Source organism: Propithecus coquereli, unplaced genomic scaffold, assembly GCF_000956105.1.
Source record: "Propithecus coquereli isolate 6110/MARCELLA unplaced genomic scaffold, Pcoq_1.0 Scaffold92, whole genome shotgun sequence".
Lineage (NCBI taxonomy): Eukaryota > Metazoa > Chordata > Mammalia > Primates > Indriidae > Propithecus > Propithecus coquereli.
The window spans coordinates 801,403-817,003 of NW_012155507.1; the positions used below are offsets into that span (position 1 = coordinate 801,403).

At 43.1% G+C, this 15,601-nt stretch overlaps 2 protein-coding genes across 2 annotated transcripts in view; one reads left to right on the forward strand and one right to left on the reverse strand.

Annotated features, from left to right (window-relative positions):
- The first annotated feature begins 377 nt into the window (after nucleotides 1–377).
- Nucleotides 378–6,952, forward strand: LOC105826797 (putative spermatogenesis-associated protein 31D4). The gene is given in 10 exon segments (XM_012664822.1): nucleotides 378–440; nucleotides 697–747; nucleotides 1,314–1,369; nucleotides 1,588–1,591; nucleotides 1,765–1,884; nucleotides 1,926–2,062; nucleotides 2,095–2,282; nucleotides 2,354–2,403; nucleotides 2,405–2,566; nucleotides 6,947–6,952. Coding segments are annotated over 10 exon segments (837 nt in total).
- A 96-nt stretch (nucleotides 6,953–7,048) lies between these two features.
- Nucleotides 7,049–15,601, reverse strand: part of SPESP1 (sperm equatorial segment protein 1) — a 60,608-nt gene continuing 52,055 nt past the window's right edge. The window contains exon 3 of the mRNA XM_012664823.1: nucleotides 7,049–7,189. Within this exon, the coding sequence (XP_012520277.1) occupies nucleotides 7,049–7,189 (141 nt within the window). The remainder of the gene's footprint in view (nucleotides 7,190–15,601) is intronic.

Sequence of the window (15,601 nt, forward strand, 5' to 3'; positions counted from 1 at the left end):
AAACCCAAAAGGTAAGGAACATCTAAGGGAGATTCTTTGTTGTTGGTTCCCATTCCTAGTCCCGCATTGCTAAAGCTGTTTGGTCGGCTTGGAGAGTGACAGGACATCACCCTTGTAGGGGCAGAGGTTGGCCAGGGCTGGGACTCAGGAGGACTAAAGTTTCCACCTGAGGCTCATAGGCTACCTATCTGGGTGTGGTGGAGGGTTCAGGATAAAACCCCAAACACAGTGATTTCGTGGTCCTGGCTTGGCACATTTAGAAAGCGTGGGTTCTCTGAAGGAGAACAGGCTCTCCTGACGCTTGATCTCGAGTCACGTTCCCATGTCAGGTGTCACTTGACCAAGCCTTCCTTCACGTGGGGCTGATCAGGAGAGCAATGCCGAGAGCCTCTGAGCTCTGTTCCCGGGATGCGGGGTCCTCTGAGCAAGCAGATGTGACGGTTAGCTTCCGATTCTGTGTCCTCCTCCAGCACAGGACTTCTGAGAACATCAAGTGGCAAAATCCTGCTTTGAGTTTTTCAAAGAAGGAAAAATTGGAAATGTTTTATCACTTTTAAAAATTGATAAAAGGAACAAATTTGTATTCATTAAAATGGAGAGTCACGTTATTCGTGGATAATGAATGTCTGAGCTTCCTAGAGAAGAAGAGTGGGAAAAGTGAGTCCTGGGCTCTTACTCTTTTCCTTTTATCGTCAGCATCAGAGCCGAGCCAAGAGGAGAAGGAGAGGTGGAACACTGAAATGTAGGGTTCTGCCTGTGTGCCCTCAGCTCTCCAAGGGTGGGCTTTCCTGTTTCTTCTAGGAGGTCCCAGGTCCACAATCTCTGAGAATGTCAGTTGCTAGATACAGTCTCTCTGGGAAAACAGAGCCCCCAGAGGAGGCTCATGGGGAGGCAATGAGATCTGAGACACTTCTCAGAGTCCCTGCTCTGCCCATCCATGGGCATGAAGCAGGGATGGCCCTGTGCAATGGGTGTGGCCATGTGAGAGGTTGGGGAGGACCACTGATTGGTTTGCAGTCAGAACTTCCGTCTCTTCACTTTTTAAAGTTCTTCGACTTCCTGCGTGCTCAGAGTCCTCTTTTTCTTTAAACACTGATGTCTGTGCTTCATGTGGTGGTTTTGAGCATCATGTGGGATGATGTATACATAAATGAACCTTGTTAATGTTATTGTTGACCATTTGCCCTTGTCTGCTGATTTTCGGGGCTATCACAGTTTAATATCCCAAGGGTCTCCCATAACGGGACTCCTGTGTGATCCTTATGCTTCTACCTTCCTTACATGTAACCTCGTCTCCTGATTTCCCAGGTCAGAGAATTTGCCAGAGAGAAGCAGAGGAGGAAAGGAAACCGATTTCTATTCTGATAAGGTGAGTAATCTTTCCCCTTCTTTCCTGGTCCCTTTTGAAAGCATGTTCTATGCATTTCAGGGATTCAGTGCACCCTGCCGTAGTCATGGGAGGGGGTAGCCATGGGAACAGGGATGTGAATGAAGGCCCTGGGCAGAGGCTATAGAGGGTATTGTGAAGTCATGGCTAGGAGGCAAGGTGAGGGGGTGGCAGGCTTCAGGTGGCCCCACCCCTGCCAGGCTAGTAGGCCCCCATTTCCTTGTCTGGTCCTGGCTGGAGCTCTGTACCTCCTGTCTTTGCAGCCCCTGGAGCGAGGATCACGATACCATGAGCTCTCATCAGCTGTTATGTCCAGACGCGCTCTGTGACATATGTAACAGCGCAACTGCTGATTCGTGACAGTGCTGTTCCGGCAGTTCCTGGAAGATGCTGCTACCTCCGTGTGGCTTTTAGCTTCTACAGTTTCTGGAACAGAATCATCCCACACTTTGTCCTCCACCCTTTCAGCAAGCCCTCCGGGAGATCTAATACCCTCTGCCAGAGCCTTCTCCACCGCCTGCCTCCATCCTCTCCACCGCCTGCCTCCATCCTCTCACCTGACCTGAAGACCCCATCACTTGACTTACTTTCACCCTCACCACTGGGTGACTCTGTGCCCCCAAAGCCCGTTCCTCCCTTGGCTTCCAAATTCTCAGTGCACCATTCCCCACCCCAGCTGCTTGCCTTTTCCCCCCTCTCCTACCATATCACACTCGGGGGGCAGATCCTGTTCTCCAGCCAGAGGCCACTTCGTCTATAAAGATCATCTTTGCATTTGACCCCATCCTTTTCCAGGATATCGACCCCTTGCCAAATTTATCCCAGGCAGTAGATCCTACTGATTCCCATGCTTGTCATCACACACTGCCAACCCCGGCTTCACTACCACTAGATGGCATTTTAACTGTGACTTAACCTAAATCAATTTCCGTTTTTTGAAGCCTGTCCTGGAGATGTCCTCTCTAGATAGAGGTGATGAATTGTCCACTTATGTCCCAACAATCAGAGGCATTGACCCTTCAAGCCTTGCAATTTCAGAATTCTCCTAGTGGCAGCCTTCTGCCAAGGACTTGTTCCCCTCCAACTTGGCACCACGTGATTTCAAGCAAGAGCTGCTTGCCCCCCACCTTTCTGAGGCCTCTTTTGCAGGAGACTCTACAGCCAACCTTACAGAACTTGGTAACCTCTGTTTTTTCAACCCTGATGCTCTGGCACTCTTGGAGAGACAAGTTAAAAAGAGGAGCAATTTCCTGATGCGGAAGGAAAAGGAAAAGAAAATGGGATCGTTTCCAAAGCAACTGAAGTCAGACTACCAACTAAGTTGTTCAGCAAAAAGGTTAGCATCAGTTGCCAATAAGCCTGACTTGGTAGTTTCGTTTCCTTCTTGGACCATCAAAGACAAACCAGAGGAGCTACACGTGCATTAGCAGCTCATACATCCTAAGATCCTTCAGGTAACTCATGGCCAATCCAACTTCAATCCCCACTCCCTATCCTATCACCTGATCCTCTATCCCAGATTAGGATTTGTGGAGTGTGTTTTCAGAAACCCCAGAATGAGGCACAGTCTCTTCTGCCATCTGAAATTCACCACCTAGAATGGAACATGCTGCAGAAAGAACAGGAAATTGTGTGGGGTTTACCCTCTGTGGTCAAGAAATCTCAGCAAGATTTTTGTCCTCCAGCTCCCAACCTTACCTTGGTCAGCCAGTCCTCCACTGTTTATGTTCCAATCTCTATCCTTCTTGGAGACTTTTCTCTCAGCAGTGAGCTTTAAAAGAAACTAGAGCACCACCTTCAAAAGAAGCTCATCCAACACTGGTGGGATCTTCCCCATAGGATCCATGAGCCTTCATCACTGCTGAATCCTCGGAGAGAAATTCCCGAGACATCTAAGTCAAAGTGCCATTATGGACTTCCATGGATCTCTTTAAAGGCAAGGGTAGTAAAGATCTAGAGAATTTTGAATTGAGTCAATCTGGAAGCTTCCAAGAGAGATGCTCAGAAATGCCTCTGCTAAAGAAGGATGTGAGAAAGGATCAGGGACACAGCCTGGACAATGACCAAAAAGATCATTTTTTGAGTGACACAAAAGAGGTCTCCAGCTAAGGGTCTGGGGTCCTATTCTGTGAAAGATCTAGAAAGTCACATGGTGAGTCTGTCAGGGAATAATTAGAGGGCCTCAAGTGTGAGCCTAGGTCTGAAACAACTTGAAAATCCCCTGACAGTAAAACTAAGCAAGAAATTTGAGGAAATCAATGAGGGTCAGATTTATGGGACTTTACATAATTAATGGCATTCTATCAAGCACATAGTACCTCTTCCTGAGAAATCTCGCAACCAAATAAAACACATAAATTTGGCACCGTTGGGTGGGGACCACTGCCTGAGTACCTTCCAGGAGGTCTGCTTCTGTGGCTCCAGCAAGAAAGAGACATTGGAAGCCCATACTAAAAGTTTTCATATGAGGACAATGTGGGGTCTTCCCCCAAAGGCCTTTGAATCCATGCAAATCTTTAACTTAAAAACGGACTCATTCGAGTCTTTTTCCCTTTCTAACTTTGCCTCTTCAACCATCCTTATTTCTGTGGTGGATTCCAAAAATGGAGTCTCCAGGCCCCTTAGAAGAAGCTCTAAAGCTTTTAATGAAGACAAGGTGGGAACAAGTTCAGTTCCCAGCCTGGATCATCTCCTCCCTGCCACCTCACCTGTGGGCAAAGGAAGACAGGGAGCCCCAAGACAATCACCCTCTGATATCATCCATGAGCTTACAGAGAATATCCAGACAATTAGAGATGGCAGACAGAATTTTCTGTCCCCCCTCATAGCAGCAGAAACAGAGTCAGAAGCAGACCATACTAGCTAATAGATACAGGCCAAAGCTGCCAACAAGGCAAGCTTGGGCTGCACATGAGCCAACAAATGAGAAAATGAATTCCAGCAATGGAGTAGAAAGGCTTCAGGGCAAAAGGATGAAGAATTCAGAACATTTTTCCACACTCAACAGGTTCAGAGAGATATTCAAGGAAGAGGAGCTCCATGTTCTTCAATAACAATCTAGTAACGACTTGACAACCAGTGAGTTGGAAAGCTCCCCAGTGATGAATGTGTTCCATTTCATTTAGTTCTGCTTTGACTTTTGTTATTTGTTTTCTTCTGCTGGCTTTGAGTTTGGTTTGCTCTTCCTTTTCTAGTTCCTTAAGATGTGATATTAGGTTATTAATTTGGGATCTTTCTGATTTTTTGATATGGGCATTTAGGCTATGAATTGTCCCATTAGTAATGCTTTTGCTGAATCCCACACATTTTGATAGCTTGTGTCCCCTTTGTGGTTCAGTTTAAGGAATCTTTTGATTTCCATCTTACTGTTATTGACCCAATAATCATTCAGCAGTATGTTGTTTAATTTCTATGACTTTGTGTAGAATCGAGTGTTTCTCTTGGAATTGATTTCTAGTTTTATTCCACTATGGTCTGAGAAGATACATGGTGTGATTTTGATTTTTTAAAATTTTTTGAGAAATGTTTTGTGGCCTAAGATATGATCAATCTTAGAGAATGTCCCATGTACTAATAAGAAGAATGTACATTCAGTAGTTTTTGGGTAGAATGTTCTGTAAATGTCTGTTAGGTCTATTTGTTTTAGGGTACCATTTAAGTCCAGTGTTTCTTTATTTTTTTCTGCTTTGATGATTTTTCCAGCTCTGACAGTGGGGTATATTAAAGAACCTGGCAATTACAGTGCTACCATTTATTTCCTTGCTTAACTCCAGTAGAATTTGTTTAGGTGCATATATATTTTAAATTGTTTTATCTTCTTGTTGAATCTCTCCCTTTATCATTATATAATGACCAGCTTTGTCTTTCTTTACCTTTGTTGATTTAAAGTCAATTTTGTTTGATATGAGAATGGCTACACCTGCTCTCTTTTGGCTTCCATTTGCATGGAATATTTTTTCCATCCTTTCACATTGAGCCTGTGCACATCCTTGTGGTTTAGATGTGTTTCTTGGAGACAGCAGACACGTGGGTGTTTTTTCATCCATTCAGTCAGCCTATGTCTTTTGAGTGGCACATTTAAACTGTTCTTGTTGAGAGATAGAATTGATATGGGGGATGGTGTTCTGTTCATCCTGTTGGGTAGTACCTTATTGCTTTTTTTTCTCTCCTGTGCTATTGTTTTATAAGAGTTGTGAGCTTTAGCTTTTGTGGGCAATTTTACACTGGTGGGTATCTATTGTGCTGATTCATGTGTAATGCAGTTCTAAGTATTTCCTGCAGGGTAGGTCTGGTCATGGCAAAGTCCCTCAGTGTTTGCTTGTCTAGTAAAGACTTTATTTCTCCATCAGCTGTGAAACTTAGTTTTTCAGGATACAAAATTCAAGGCTGGCAATTGTTCCATTTAAGAAGATTGAAGATGGGGTCCCAATCCCTTCTGGCTTGTGAGGTTTCTGCTGAGAAGTCTGCAGTACGCCTGATGGGTTTTCCTCTGTAGGTCAGTTGTTGCTTACATCTTGCTGCTTGTAGAATTTTCTCCTTCATTTTGACTTTGGCCAGGTTGATTACTATTTAATATGTGTCTTGGAGATGTTCTGTTTGCTGTGAATCTTCCCAGTGTTCGATCACCATCTTGGATCTGGATGTCTGGATCTCTGGCAATACCAGGGAAGTTTTCCCCAATAATTCCCTCAAATAGATTTTCCATGCTTTTAGCTCCTTCTTCTTCTCCCTCAGGAATACCTATAATTCATATATTAGTTCACTTCACATAGTCCCATATCTCTCAAAACGATTGTTCAGCCTTTTTAATTCTCTTCTCTGTCTCTTTAAATGACTAGGTTAGCTCAAGAGCCTTGTCTTTAAGCTCTGAGTTTCTTCTCCTTGGTTTAGTCTGTTGCAGAAGCTTTCTACTGTGTTTTGAAATTCCCTACATGACTCATTTTTATAATATCCTTTCTTATGTTGTCCAGCACTTTAGTGACTTTTTCATTAATTTCCTGAAATATTTTTTTGGCTTCTTTTTGTTGGTTTTCATCTTCTTCTTCAATTTCATTCATTTTATTTGCCATCCATGTTCTGAATTCCATTTCTGTCATTTTGGCAACTTCATTCTGGTTGGAGTTCACTGCTGGTAGCTCCATTGCGAGCACTTGCAGATGTCGAAGTGTTTTGTTTTTTAATGTTAGCAGGGTTCTTTTGCTGGTTCCTTCTCATTTGAAACCTCTTCTTGACTCAGGTAATAGGTTTGCAAGGCACTTGTTCTTTGCTGGGAACTCTCCTGCTTAATTAAAAGAAGGGGTGCTTCCTAGATGGTGCTTTTTTTCCTGCTCTGGAATGTTGACACGGCAGGGGAGGGCCATGTGCACTAAAAGTCTGTAATCCAGCTGTTTTAATTTGTCCCATTCACCTGTGATTACCATGTTAAAGACTCTGCTGGATGATATTTTTGCTGAGTGTTGGGTTGTTCCCCAGATAGTGGCAGGAAGTTAAAGCTGGGTGAGACCCTCTCCATGGAGGCTGGCATTGGGGGGGATTGCTCTGCCTGGGGTCTGCCTGCAGAAGTGATAGTGGCAGCTGAGTTAGACTATCTAGGCAGTGATCATGGGTTCCCGGGCTGTGGGCATTTGCTGAAACCAGGTCCAGTGTAATGGCGGCTTGAGGCTAGAGAGTCCCTGGTGGGGTGTTGGAATCTGAAGCAGTTCTGCTGACCCTGGAGCAGTGGTGGAGACTGAAGTGTGGGATCTTGGGGTTCACGTGCATCAGTAGAATCTCAGGGGCAGTGGCCAGGACCTGGTGGGAGCTCTGGAGCCACAGGGGTGGAGCCTCAGAGCTGGGACTAGAGAAGAGCCAGAAGCAGAGCCATGCAGGTGTTGGGCTGACCTAACCTGGAGGGCAGAGGCAGGGCTGAGCAGGTGGTGGGCTGTTCCATAGGCTCAGGGACCAAGGATGCCAAGTCATATGATTGGGAGTCAGTTCCAGTGGCCCAGGGACCATGGAGTTCTCCCCACCCCTCCCCGCCAGTACCCACTGAAGCAGTCACCCAAAGCTTCCTAGGTCGGAGCCTGTAGCACCCCATTCAACTCCTCTGTTCAGATCCCACTGCACTGGAGGGGAGTGGTGCTTGGCTTCTGGTCACAGGGTACAGCTCAGAGGAGCCTGCACTTAGTCTGCTCCCTCCCCAGCCTGGTGGGGGTGATGTGAAGGCCACTGCTGCAAAGCTGAGTCCTGTGTCTATCACCTGGGGCTCTGCACCTGAGAGCACAGGATAGCATCAGCTGCACAAACCTAGGATCGGCTGCTGCCAGATTCTTACTGTGCCTGTTGTCCAGTGCAGTGACTCTGCACAGACTCTAGGCAGGTCTCGGGTCCGTCCTGACAGAGGCCTGTGGCGGTGGTGGGAGCCTTCTCACAAGTCAGCCACAGCGCCTGTGGGGTGAGCACAGCGCCCCAGCGCTCTATCCTCCTATTCTTCCCTGCGTGTGGATGCCTCCCCACAGATCACTTTTATCTCGTTGATTGTATTGCCCTGTCTCCTTCTTTTTCACGCCGAGTGCTCCATGTTGCTTCTCTGCGGTTTCACAGTGTTCCTTCTGAGAAGAGCTATCCATAGGTAGGCATCTGCCCACAACTTACACTCCTTTCCTTGGGAGCGGTGTGCTCACAGGCTGCTTCCAGTCTGCCACTTCCCCAGCTCCCCAGTGACAAACGTGCACATGAGTAAAGTAGAAACTACCGTGACCACCGAAAGTTCCTCACCAAGAATATCAGTTCCCTGAGATCCCAAATCATCAGGCCTTAAAAATCAGATGTCGGGTGAATTAAAATTTAAATTGGAGAACAGGGAGCATAGCCAAGCTCAAAGCCATACCGCTGACATATCCCTTGCCTCGGATAACTTAACTTCCAAGGCCTTCCTGACTCAGGCCCAGGGCAGGAGCCTGGCAGCTCCCCAGGTGCTGCATGTCCACTTGGAAGACAGAGGGATCAGCATGGAGCAGAGGCAGGACCCCTGGTCCCTAAGCATGTCTTATGGAAGTGCCAGGATGAGAATTTCCCACCAGTTGCAGAGAGTGAGCCCTCTGGGACCCAAAGGAGAGATTGGTGAAGGGGATGCAGGGTTGGGACATCCCAAATTTCTCTGGCAAAAGGCAGCTCCGTGTCATCGTCTGCGCAGAGCAGAGGGCTAGGTAAAAGTAGAGCTGCCATTACTGGGACTACTGAAGCTCAGAAAATTATGACACACATGGGGAATTCCCAGAGGAGAAATTGGGGCATAGGCATGGAATAGATACCACTGGCTCCAAAGAACCTTTAGGTCCCCAACTTATCACAAAACAGAACTGTAGGTCCAGGCAGAGCCCACCCAGGACCATCCCTTCAACAACGTGGCTCCCTTCTGTAAAGTGACACATACCAAGTCTGGTAGCCAAAACGTTTCCTTTGCTGGCCAGAGTTTTCTTACAAGGATAAGATCATAGACAAGGACGGGCAGCCCCAAAAAGATGTGGCATTTAAGTACCAGCTACTATGGCAGGAGCATTCCCCATCCATGCTCCACAGGGAGCCTGTGCCCCATCCAAGCCCCACCTGCAGGCGTCAAGTTGGCCAAGTGCCTCCAGCCGCCTCTACCACTGCTGAAAACACTGTGTGCAGAGATTTGCTTCTACTCTCTAGACAGAAAACACTTCCCGAGCATTTCCAGGGAGGAAAATTCACTCCCCCAAAACAATAATTCATTCCTTATTGAGAATACTGATTGTCTTCATTGAAGATATTGATTCTCCTCAATATATGTTCTAATAAGAACGGTGTCTTTTCCATGTACTGTGTTGGGGGCATGGATTTTGGGTAACCCAGAGATTGTGCTTAGGGAAAGGTAGGATTTAGTTCAGCTCTTCCTATTGCCTATTTTGGCTTCTAAAAAATGACCAGTCCCCTGGAGCTCTTGTTGAGGAATGGACATCATGTGCCCCCAAGAGTGCCCTCCCTCTCTGGTGAAGTGTGAGAAGATGGGCTCTGTTTCCTGGCTCTTAGCTGTGCCTTACTGACATTGTATGGCAGCCCCACCTTCCCCTCATTGGCTGTTGCATATCCTTTCGAGCAGTAAGAAAGATAGGTCTTCCATATCTGAAGAGAGGGTCAAAGACAGCTATATTTTTCAGAAAATAGTGGCTTAATCAGTTTTTACACAAAGTTGTCAGTGACCAAAGGCTCACACAGGTGGGTGGGAGTGTTTGGGGGTTATTGCTACAGTGGATACAGGACTGGTTGGAGTAGGGTCTTAGGAAAAGAGTAAATGCTGCCTAAGAATCCATCATGGAGGCATGCTTATGTGTTAGGGAAGCATACTTTGACCTTGCTGTTGTGGTTTCCTTCCTGGAAAGTCACCTTGGGGAAGTGGTACCCCGCCCAGGATAATTCTTCAGGCTGCCTGGATTGATGACATTTGCACAGCAAAAGGAACACCCAGATGTTAGTGGCAGAAATATTGCCCAGGCAGCCACTTACCCCGCAAGGTAAAATAAAGCTGAGTAAGGAAAAGATACCTTAGAGTGAGTGGGAAAGTAAGAAAAAAATGAAGATGGGAAAGAATGTCCTTGCTGGTGGACCAAAAGTATTTATGTCTCATTATCTCCGTGTCATGACCCTGTCCTGCTTTCCTCTTTCCCAGTGTGATCCAGGCACCACTTCCTTGAGGCTGATCGGGGCACTGCAGGGGTTACTGATGCCTTCATAAAAATTTGTGAATGTGGGATATCAAAACAAAAACAAAAACGAATGTCCACTACAGCCTCCTTACTCCACTCTACTTACTATTTTCTTGTCCAGAGTTATGCCATTGACCCTGTAATGTCAAAGCTTGGGGTTGCTGAAAGAATGCAGAGTCTGGGGAGGCCCCGGAAAGGACAAAAGTTGGGACGGGTCTCAGGGTGAGGAACTTGTAGAGGTGGAGAATCAGTGGAGGACCCCAACACCCATGTGGATAGACCAGCCAATAATCTGGCCTCTCAATTCCTCTGTCTTCACATCTTAGGGTCCTTTCATTCCAGTCCAGTTACTGCCACACCTGGAACTTATTATCAGGAACACTTCTGACATCTGTAATAATGCAGCTTGACCCTCCACCCTTTGACCTCATCCCCCTATTCTTCTAGCATATCCCCTCAATTTGTCATTTTTTTCCACTCCAGGTCATTAATTTTTTTACTTACTCATCTATCTACCAAGTTATTGTCTTCATTTCCTCCCTCATCAAGACAGACTTCAGGATCTATCTGGTAACCAATATTTAAAAAGCTCCACTTCAAATAGTCCTCAACCAATTCCCTTTAGTACTTCCTATGTGGCAAAAATCTTAATTCTCTGCCTTTTACAGAAATGGCTTCTTCTTATAAGTAACTGATCACTATTGGATTTAATCTCACAAATCTACTGACATCAGGATAAAATTTATGGTCAACATCATGACTATCTGGAAATCACTCATTCATTCCAAAACTAATTATCTGGTGCTTACTAACTGAACAAAACAAATAGAACTCAGCTCACTTTTTTTTAGTTCATTCTCTCAAATCTATTTCGAACCTTCTGCACTCTGCTCAAACTTAGGCCATCTCCACTTGCTTAGCAGATGTGTTGGATTCACCATTCACAGAAGAACAGAAGCCATTAGGTGGGAACTTTTCATCAAAAAAATTCCAAAAACTGTATCCACCTCTCCTTTCCTTCATTCTTCCTGTATTGTGCAAAGAGATTTCCTTCTAAGGTTTCTATCTTCAAAGGAATTACACTTCCTAAAATGTCTTTGTACTGACAGATAGCTAAAACACAGTCTCTTTTTTTTGGTGGGGGACGGGGGGACAGGGTCTCACTCTGTTGCTTGGGTAGAGTGCAGTGGCATCATCATAGCTCAGTGCAACCTCAAACTCCCGGGCTCAAGAGATCCCCTTGCCTCAGCCCCCTAAGTAGTTGGGACTATAGTCATGAGCCACCATGCCCAGCCATAAAAACCTAGTCTTGATGGACTGATCCACCCTTGCCAGCTATCCTTACTGCCCCATCCCCTCTCCTCATGAGGCACTAAACATCTTTTATTTTTTTAAGGTTTTAGTCAAAAAAAAATGTTTAAACATTCACAAGAGTAGATAAAACAGTATAACTTCCCATGTACCTAGCACCCAACTTTGACAATTACTATGCCTCATGAACCCCATGTTTTACACATGATTAAAGTGTAAAAGTCCATCTAAACATCTTGCCATCTGTCTCTTAGAAGATATCCTATGTGCCCTATGTCAATGCTCTCATATTCCTGTGATACTTATCACATGAGGGTCACACTTCTCCACAACAGATGTACCCAGCACTGGTGACTGAAACACATTGAGCTTTACTGGATTTGCCATCAGCTCTGCTCTGTCTTGTGGTCAACCCTGAGAAATCATTTGATTCCTCTCCTCACTTCATAAAAGCAGTAATCTTTACCAAACAAATTCAGTGCATAATAACGCAATCCCTAATCACACAGTAAGTATAACATGAAAAAAGTATGGAAGTAGAAAACTTTATGTGTTGACAAAAACTTGAGATTGCTCTGTAAATGTTTTCATAAATTTAGAAGAAAATAATTTTTTTCCTGTAACGCATTTAAAATGACTTATTGTTTCCAGTTAAATATAGTAGATCAAATATACTTGTTTATCTCCTCTCCTTCCCAAAGTGCCATTAAAAGTAAAGGATTATATGAAAAAAAATGTTCAACATCATTAATCATCAGGCAAATACAAATCAAAACCACTATGAATGGATTTTCTCTTCTGTTCCATTGGTCTATGTCTCTGTTTTTGTGTCAATACCATGCTGCTTTGGTTACTAGAGCCTTGTTGTATAGTTTGAAGTCTGGTAATGTGACACCTCCAGATTTTTTCTTTTTGCTTAAGACTGCTTTGGCTATACAGGGTCTTTTCTGGTTCCACACAAAGCATAGAACTATTTTTTCTAGATCTGTGAAATATGATGTTGACATTTTGATGGGGATTGCATTGAATCTGTAAATCACTTTGGGTAGTATGGACATTTTAACAATGTTGATTCTACCAATCCTTATGCATGATATGCTTTTGCATTTGTTTGTATCAACAATTTCTTTCTTCAGTGTTTCATAGTTCTCTTTGTAGAGATCTTTCACCTTCTTTGTTAAGTATATTCTTACTTTCTTTGTAGCTATTGTGAATGGTATTGAGTCTTTGATTTAACTCTCAGCTTGATTGTTATTGGTGTATAGGAATGCTACTGATTTATGTATGTTGATTTTATAACCTCAGACTTTGCTGAATTTATTTATCAATTCCAAGAGTCTCTTGGTGGACTCTTCGGAGTTTTCTAGATATAAGATTATATCATTAGCAAAAAGCAATAGTTTGGGGACCTCCTCTTTCCCAATTTCCTTAATTTCTTTCTCTTGTTGATTGCTCTGGCTAGGACTTCAGTACTATGTTGAATAGAAGTGGTGAAAGTGGACATCCTTGTCTTCTTCTGGTTCTTAATGGGAATGCTTTCAACTCTTCCCCATTCAGTATGATGCTGATTGTGAGTCTGTCATATATGGCTTTTATAATTTTGAAACATGTTCTTTTTATGCTAAGTTTGTTGAGGGCTTTTATCATGAAAAGGTGCTGAATTTTGTGGAATTCTTTTTCTGTATCTACTGAGATGAGCATATGATCTTTGTTTTTGCTCCTGTTTATATGGTGAATCACATTTATTGGTTTGCATATCTTGAACTATCCTTGCATCCCTGGGATGAAGCCCACTTGGTCATAGTCGATTATTTTTTTGATGTGCTGTTGAATTCGGTTTGCTAGTATTTTATTGGGGATTTTGCCTCTATATTCATGAAGGATATTTGTCTGTAGTTTTCTTTTCTTTTTTTTTTTCTTTTCTTGTGTCCTTTCCTGGCTTTGGTATCAAGGTGCTACTGGCTTCATAGAATAAGTTGGGGAGTATTCCGTCCTTCTCAATGTTATAGAATAATTTCTGCGATATGGGTACCAACTCTTCTTTGTAGGTATGATAAAATTTGTAGGTCTGTGAATCCATCTGGTCTGGGGCTTTTTTTTATTGGAATATTTTTTATTGCTGCTTCAATCTCATTGCCCATTATTGGTCTGTTCAGGGGTTCTATTTCTTCCTGATTGTGTCTTGGGAGGTTGTGTGTTTCCAGGAATTTGTCCATTTCCTCTACATTTTTGAGATTTTCATAGTATTCACAGGTGATATTTTGTATTTCTGTTGTATCAGTTGTAATATCTCCTTTTTCATTTCTGATTGAGCTTATTTGGGTCCTTTCTCTTCTGTTTGTTGTTAATCCAGCAAGCGGTTTATCAATTTTATTTATCTTTTCAAAGAACCACCTTTTTGTTTCATTGATCTTCTGTATTTTTTTTTTTTATTTAATTTAGTTCTGCTCTGACCTTAGTTATGTCTTTTCTTCTGCTGACTCTGGGTTTGGTTTGCCCTTCCTTTTCTAGTTCCTTGAGATGTGTCATTAGATTGTTAATTTGTGACTTTCTGTCTCTTTGATGTAGGCATTTAAGGCTATGAATTTTCCTCTCAGGAATACTTTTGCTGAATCCCATAGATTGTGATGCTTGTGTATCCTTTGTCATTCAGTTTGAGGAATCTTTTGATTTCCTTCTTAATTTCATTGTTGATCCAACAATCATTCAGCAGCAGGTTATTTAATTTCCATGACTTTGTGTAGAATGGAGTGTTTCTCTTGGAGTTGATTTCTAGTTTTATTCCACCATGGTCTAAGAAAATACATGGTATGATTTCTAGTCTTTTGAATTTGTTGAGCCATGTTTTGTGGCCTAAAATAATGATCAGTCTTGGAGAATGTTCCTCGTACTGATGAGAGGAATGTATATTCAGTAGTTTTTCGGTAAAATGTTGTATAATGTCTGTTAGGCTCATTTATTCTAGGGTCCTGTTTAAGTCCAGTGTGTTTCTTTATTCATTTTATGTCAGTGGGGTGTTGAAGTCCCTGGCAATTACAATGCTGATGTTTATTTATCTCTTTGTTTAGATCTAGTAGGGTTTGCTTTATGAATCTGGGAACTCCTATGTTAGGTGCATAAATACGTAGGATTGTTATGTCTTGTTGTTGAATTCCTCCCTTTACCATTGCATAATGACCATCTTTGTTTTTCTTTTCTATTGCTGATTTATAATCAATTTTGTCTGATACGAGAATGGCTATACCTGCTTTCTTTTGATTTCCATTTGCATGGAATATTGGATTATTTTTTTCCATCCATTCACCTTGAGTCTGCATAAATCCTTGTTGGTTAGATGGCTTCCCTGGAGACAGCAGATATTTGGCTTGTATTTTTTTTATCCATTCTCCAAGCCTAAGTCTCTTGAGTGGGGAATTCAAACCATTCACATTTGGTAGAATTGATATGTGAGATGCTGTTCTGTTCATTCTGCTGGGTATACCTTACTGCTTTGTTTTACCTCTTATACTATTATTTTATATGAGCTCTGAGCTTTAGCTTTTGGGTGGTTTTACACTGGTGGGTGTCTCTTGTGCTGATCCATGTATAGTATAGGTCTGAGTATTTCCTGCAGGGCAGGTCTGATCTTGACAAATTCCTTCAGTGTTTGCTTATTTGGAAAAGTCTTTATTTTTCCTTCATATATGACACTTAGTTTTGCAGGATACAAAATTCTAGGCTGGCAGTTGTTCTGTTTAAGAAGACTGAAGATGGGGCCTGAATCCCTTCTGGCTTGTATGGCCTCAGTTGAGAAATCTTCAGTTAGCCTGATGGGTTTTCCTTTGTAAGTTACTTGATGTTTTTGTCTTATGGCTCTCAGGAGTTCTTTCCTCATGTTGACTTTGGCCAGTCTGATGACTGTGTGTCTTGGTGATTGCCTATTTGTGATGAATCTCTCAGGTGTTCATTAGCTTCTCATACCTGGATGTCTAAATCACTAGAAAGACCAGGGAAATCTTAATAAATTATTCCCACAAATATGTTTTCCAGCCCTTGTACATTTTCTTCTTCCCTCTCAGGGATACCTATGATTCTTATATTTGGCCATTTTATATAATTCTGTATTTCTTATGAGATTTGTTCATTCCTCTTAATTCTCTGTTCTTTATTTTTGACTGACTGAATTAACTCAAAAGAGTTATCTTCAAGCTCTGAG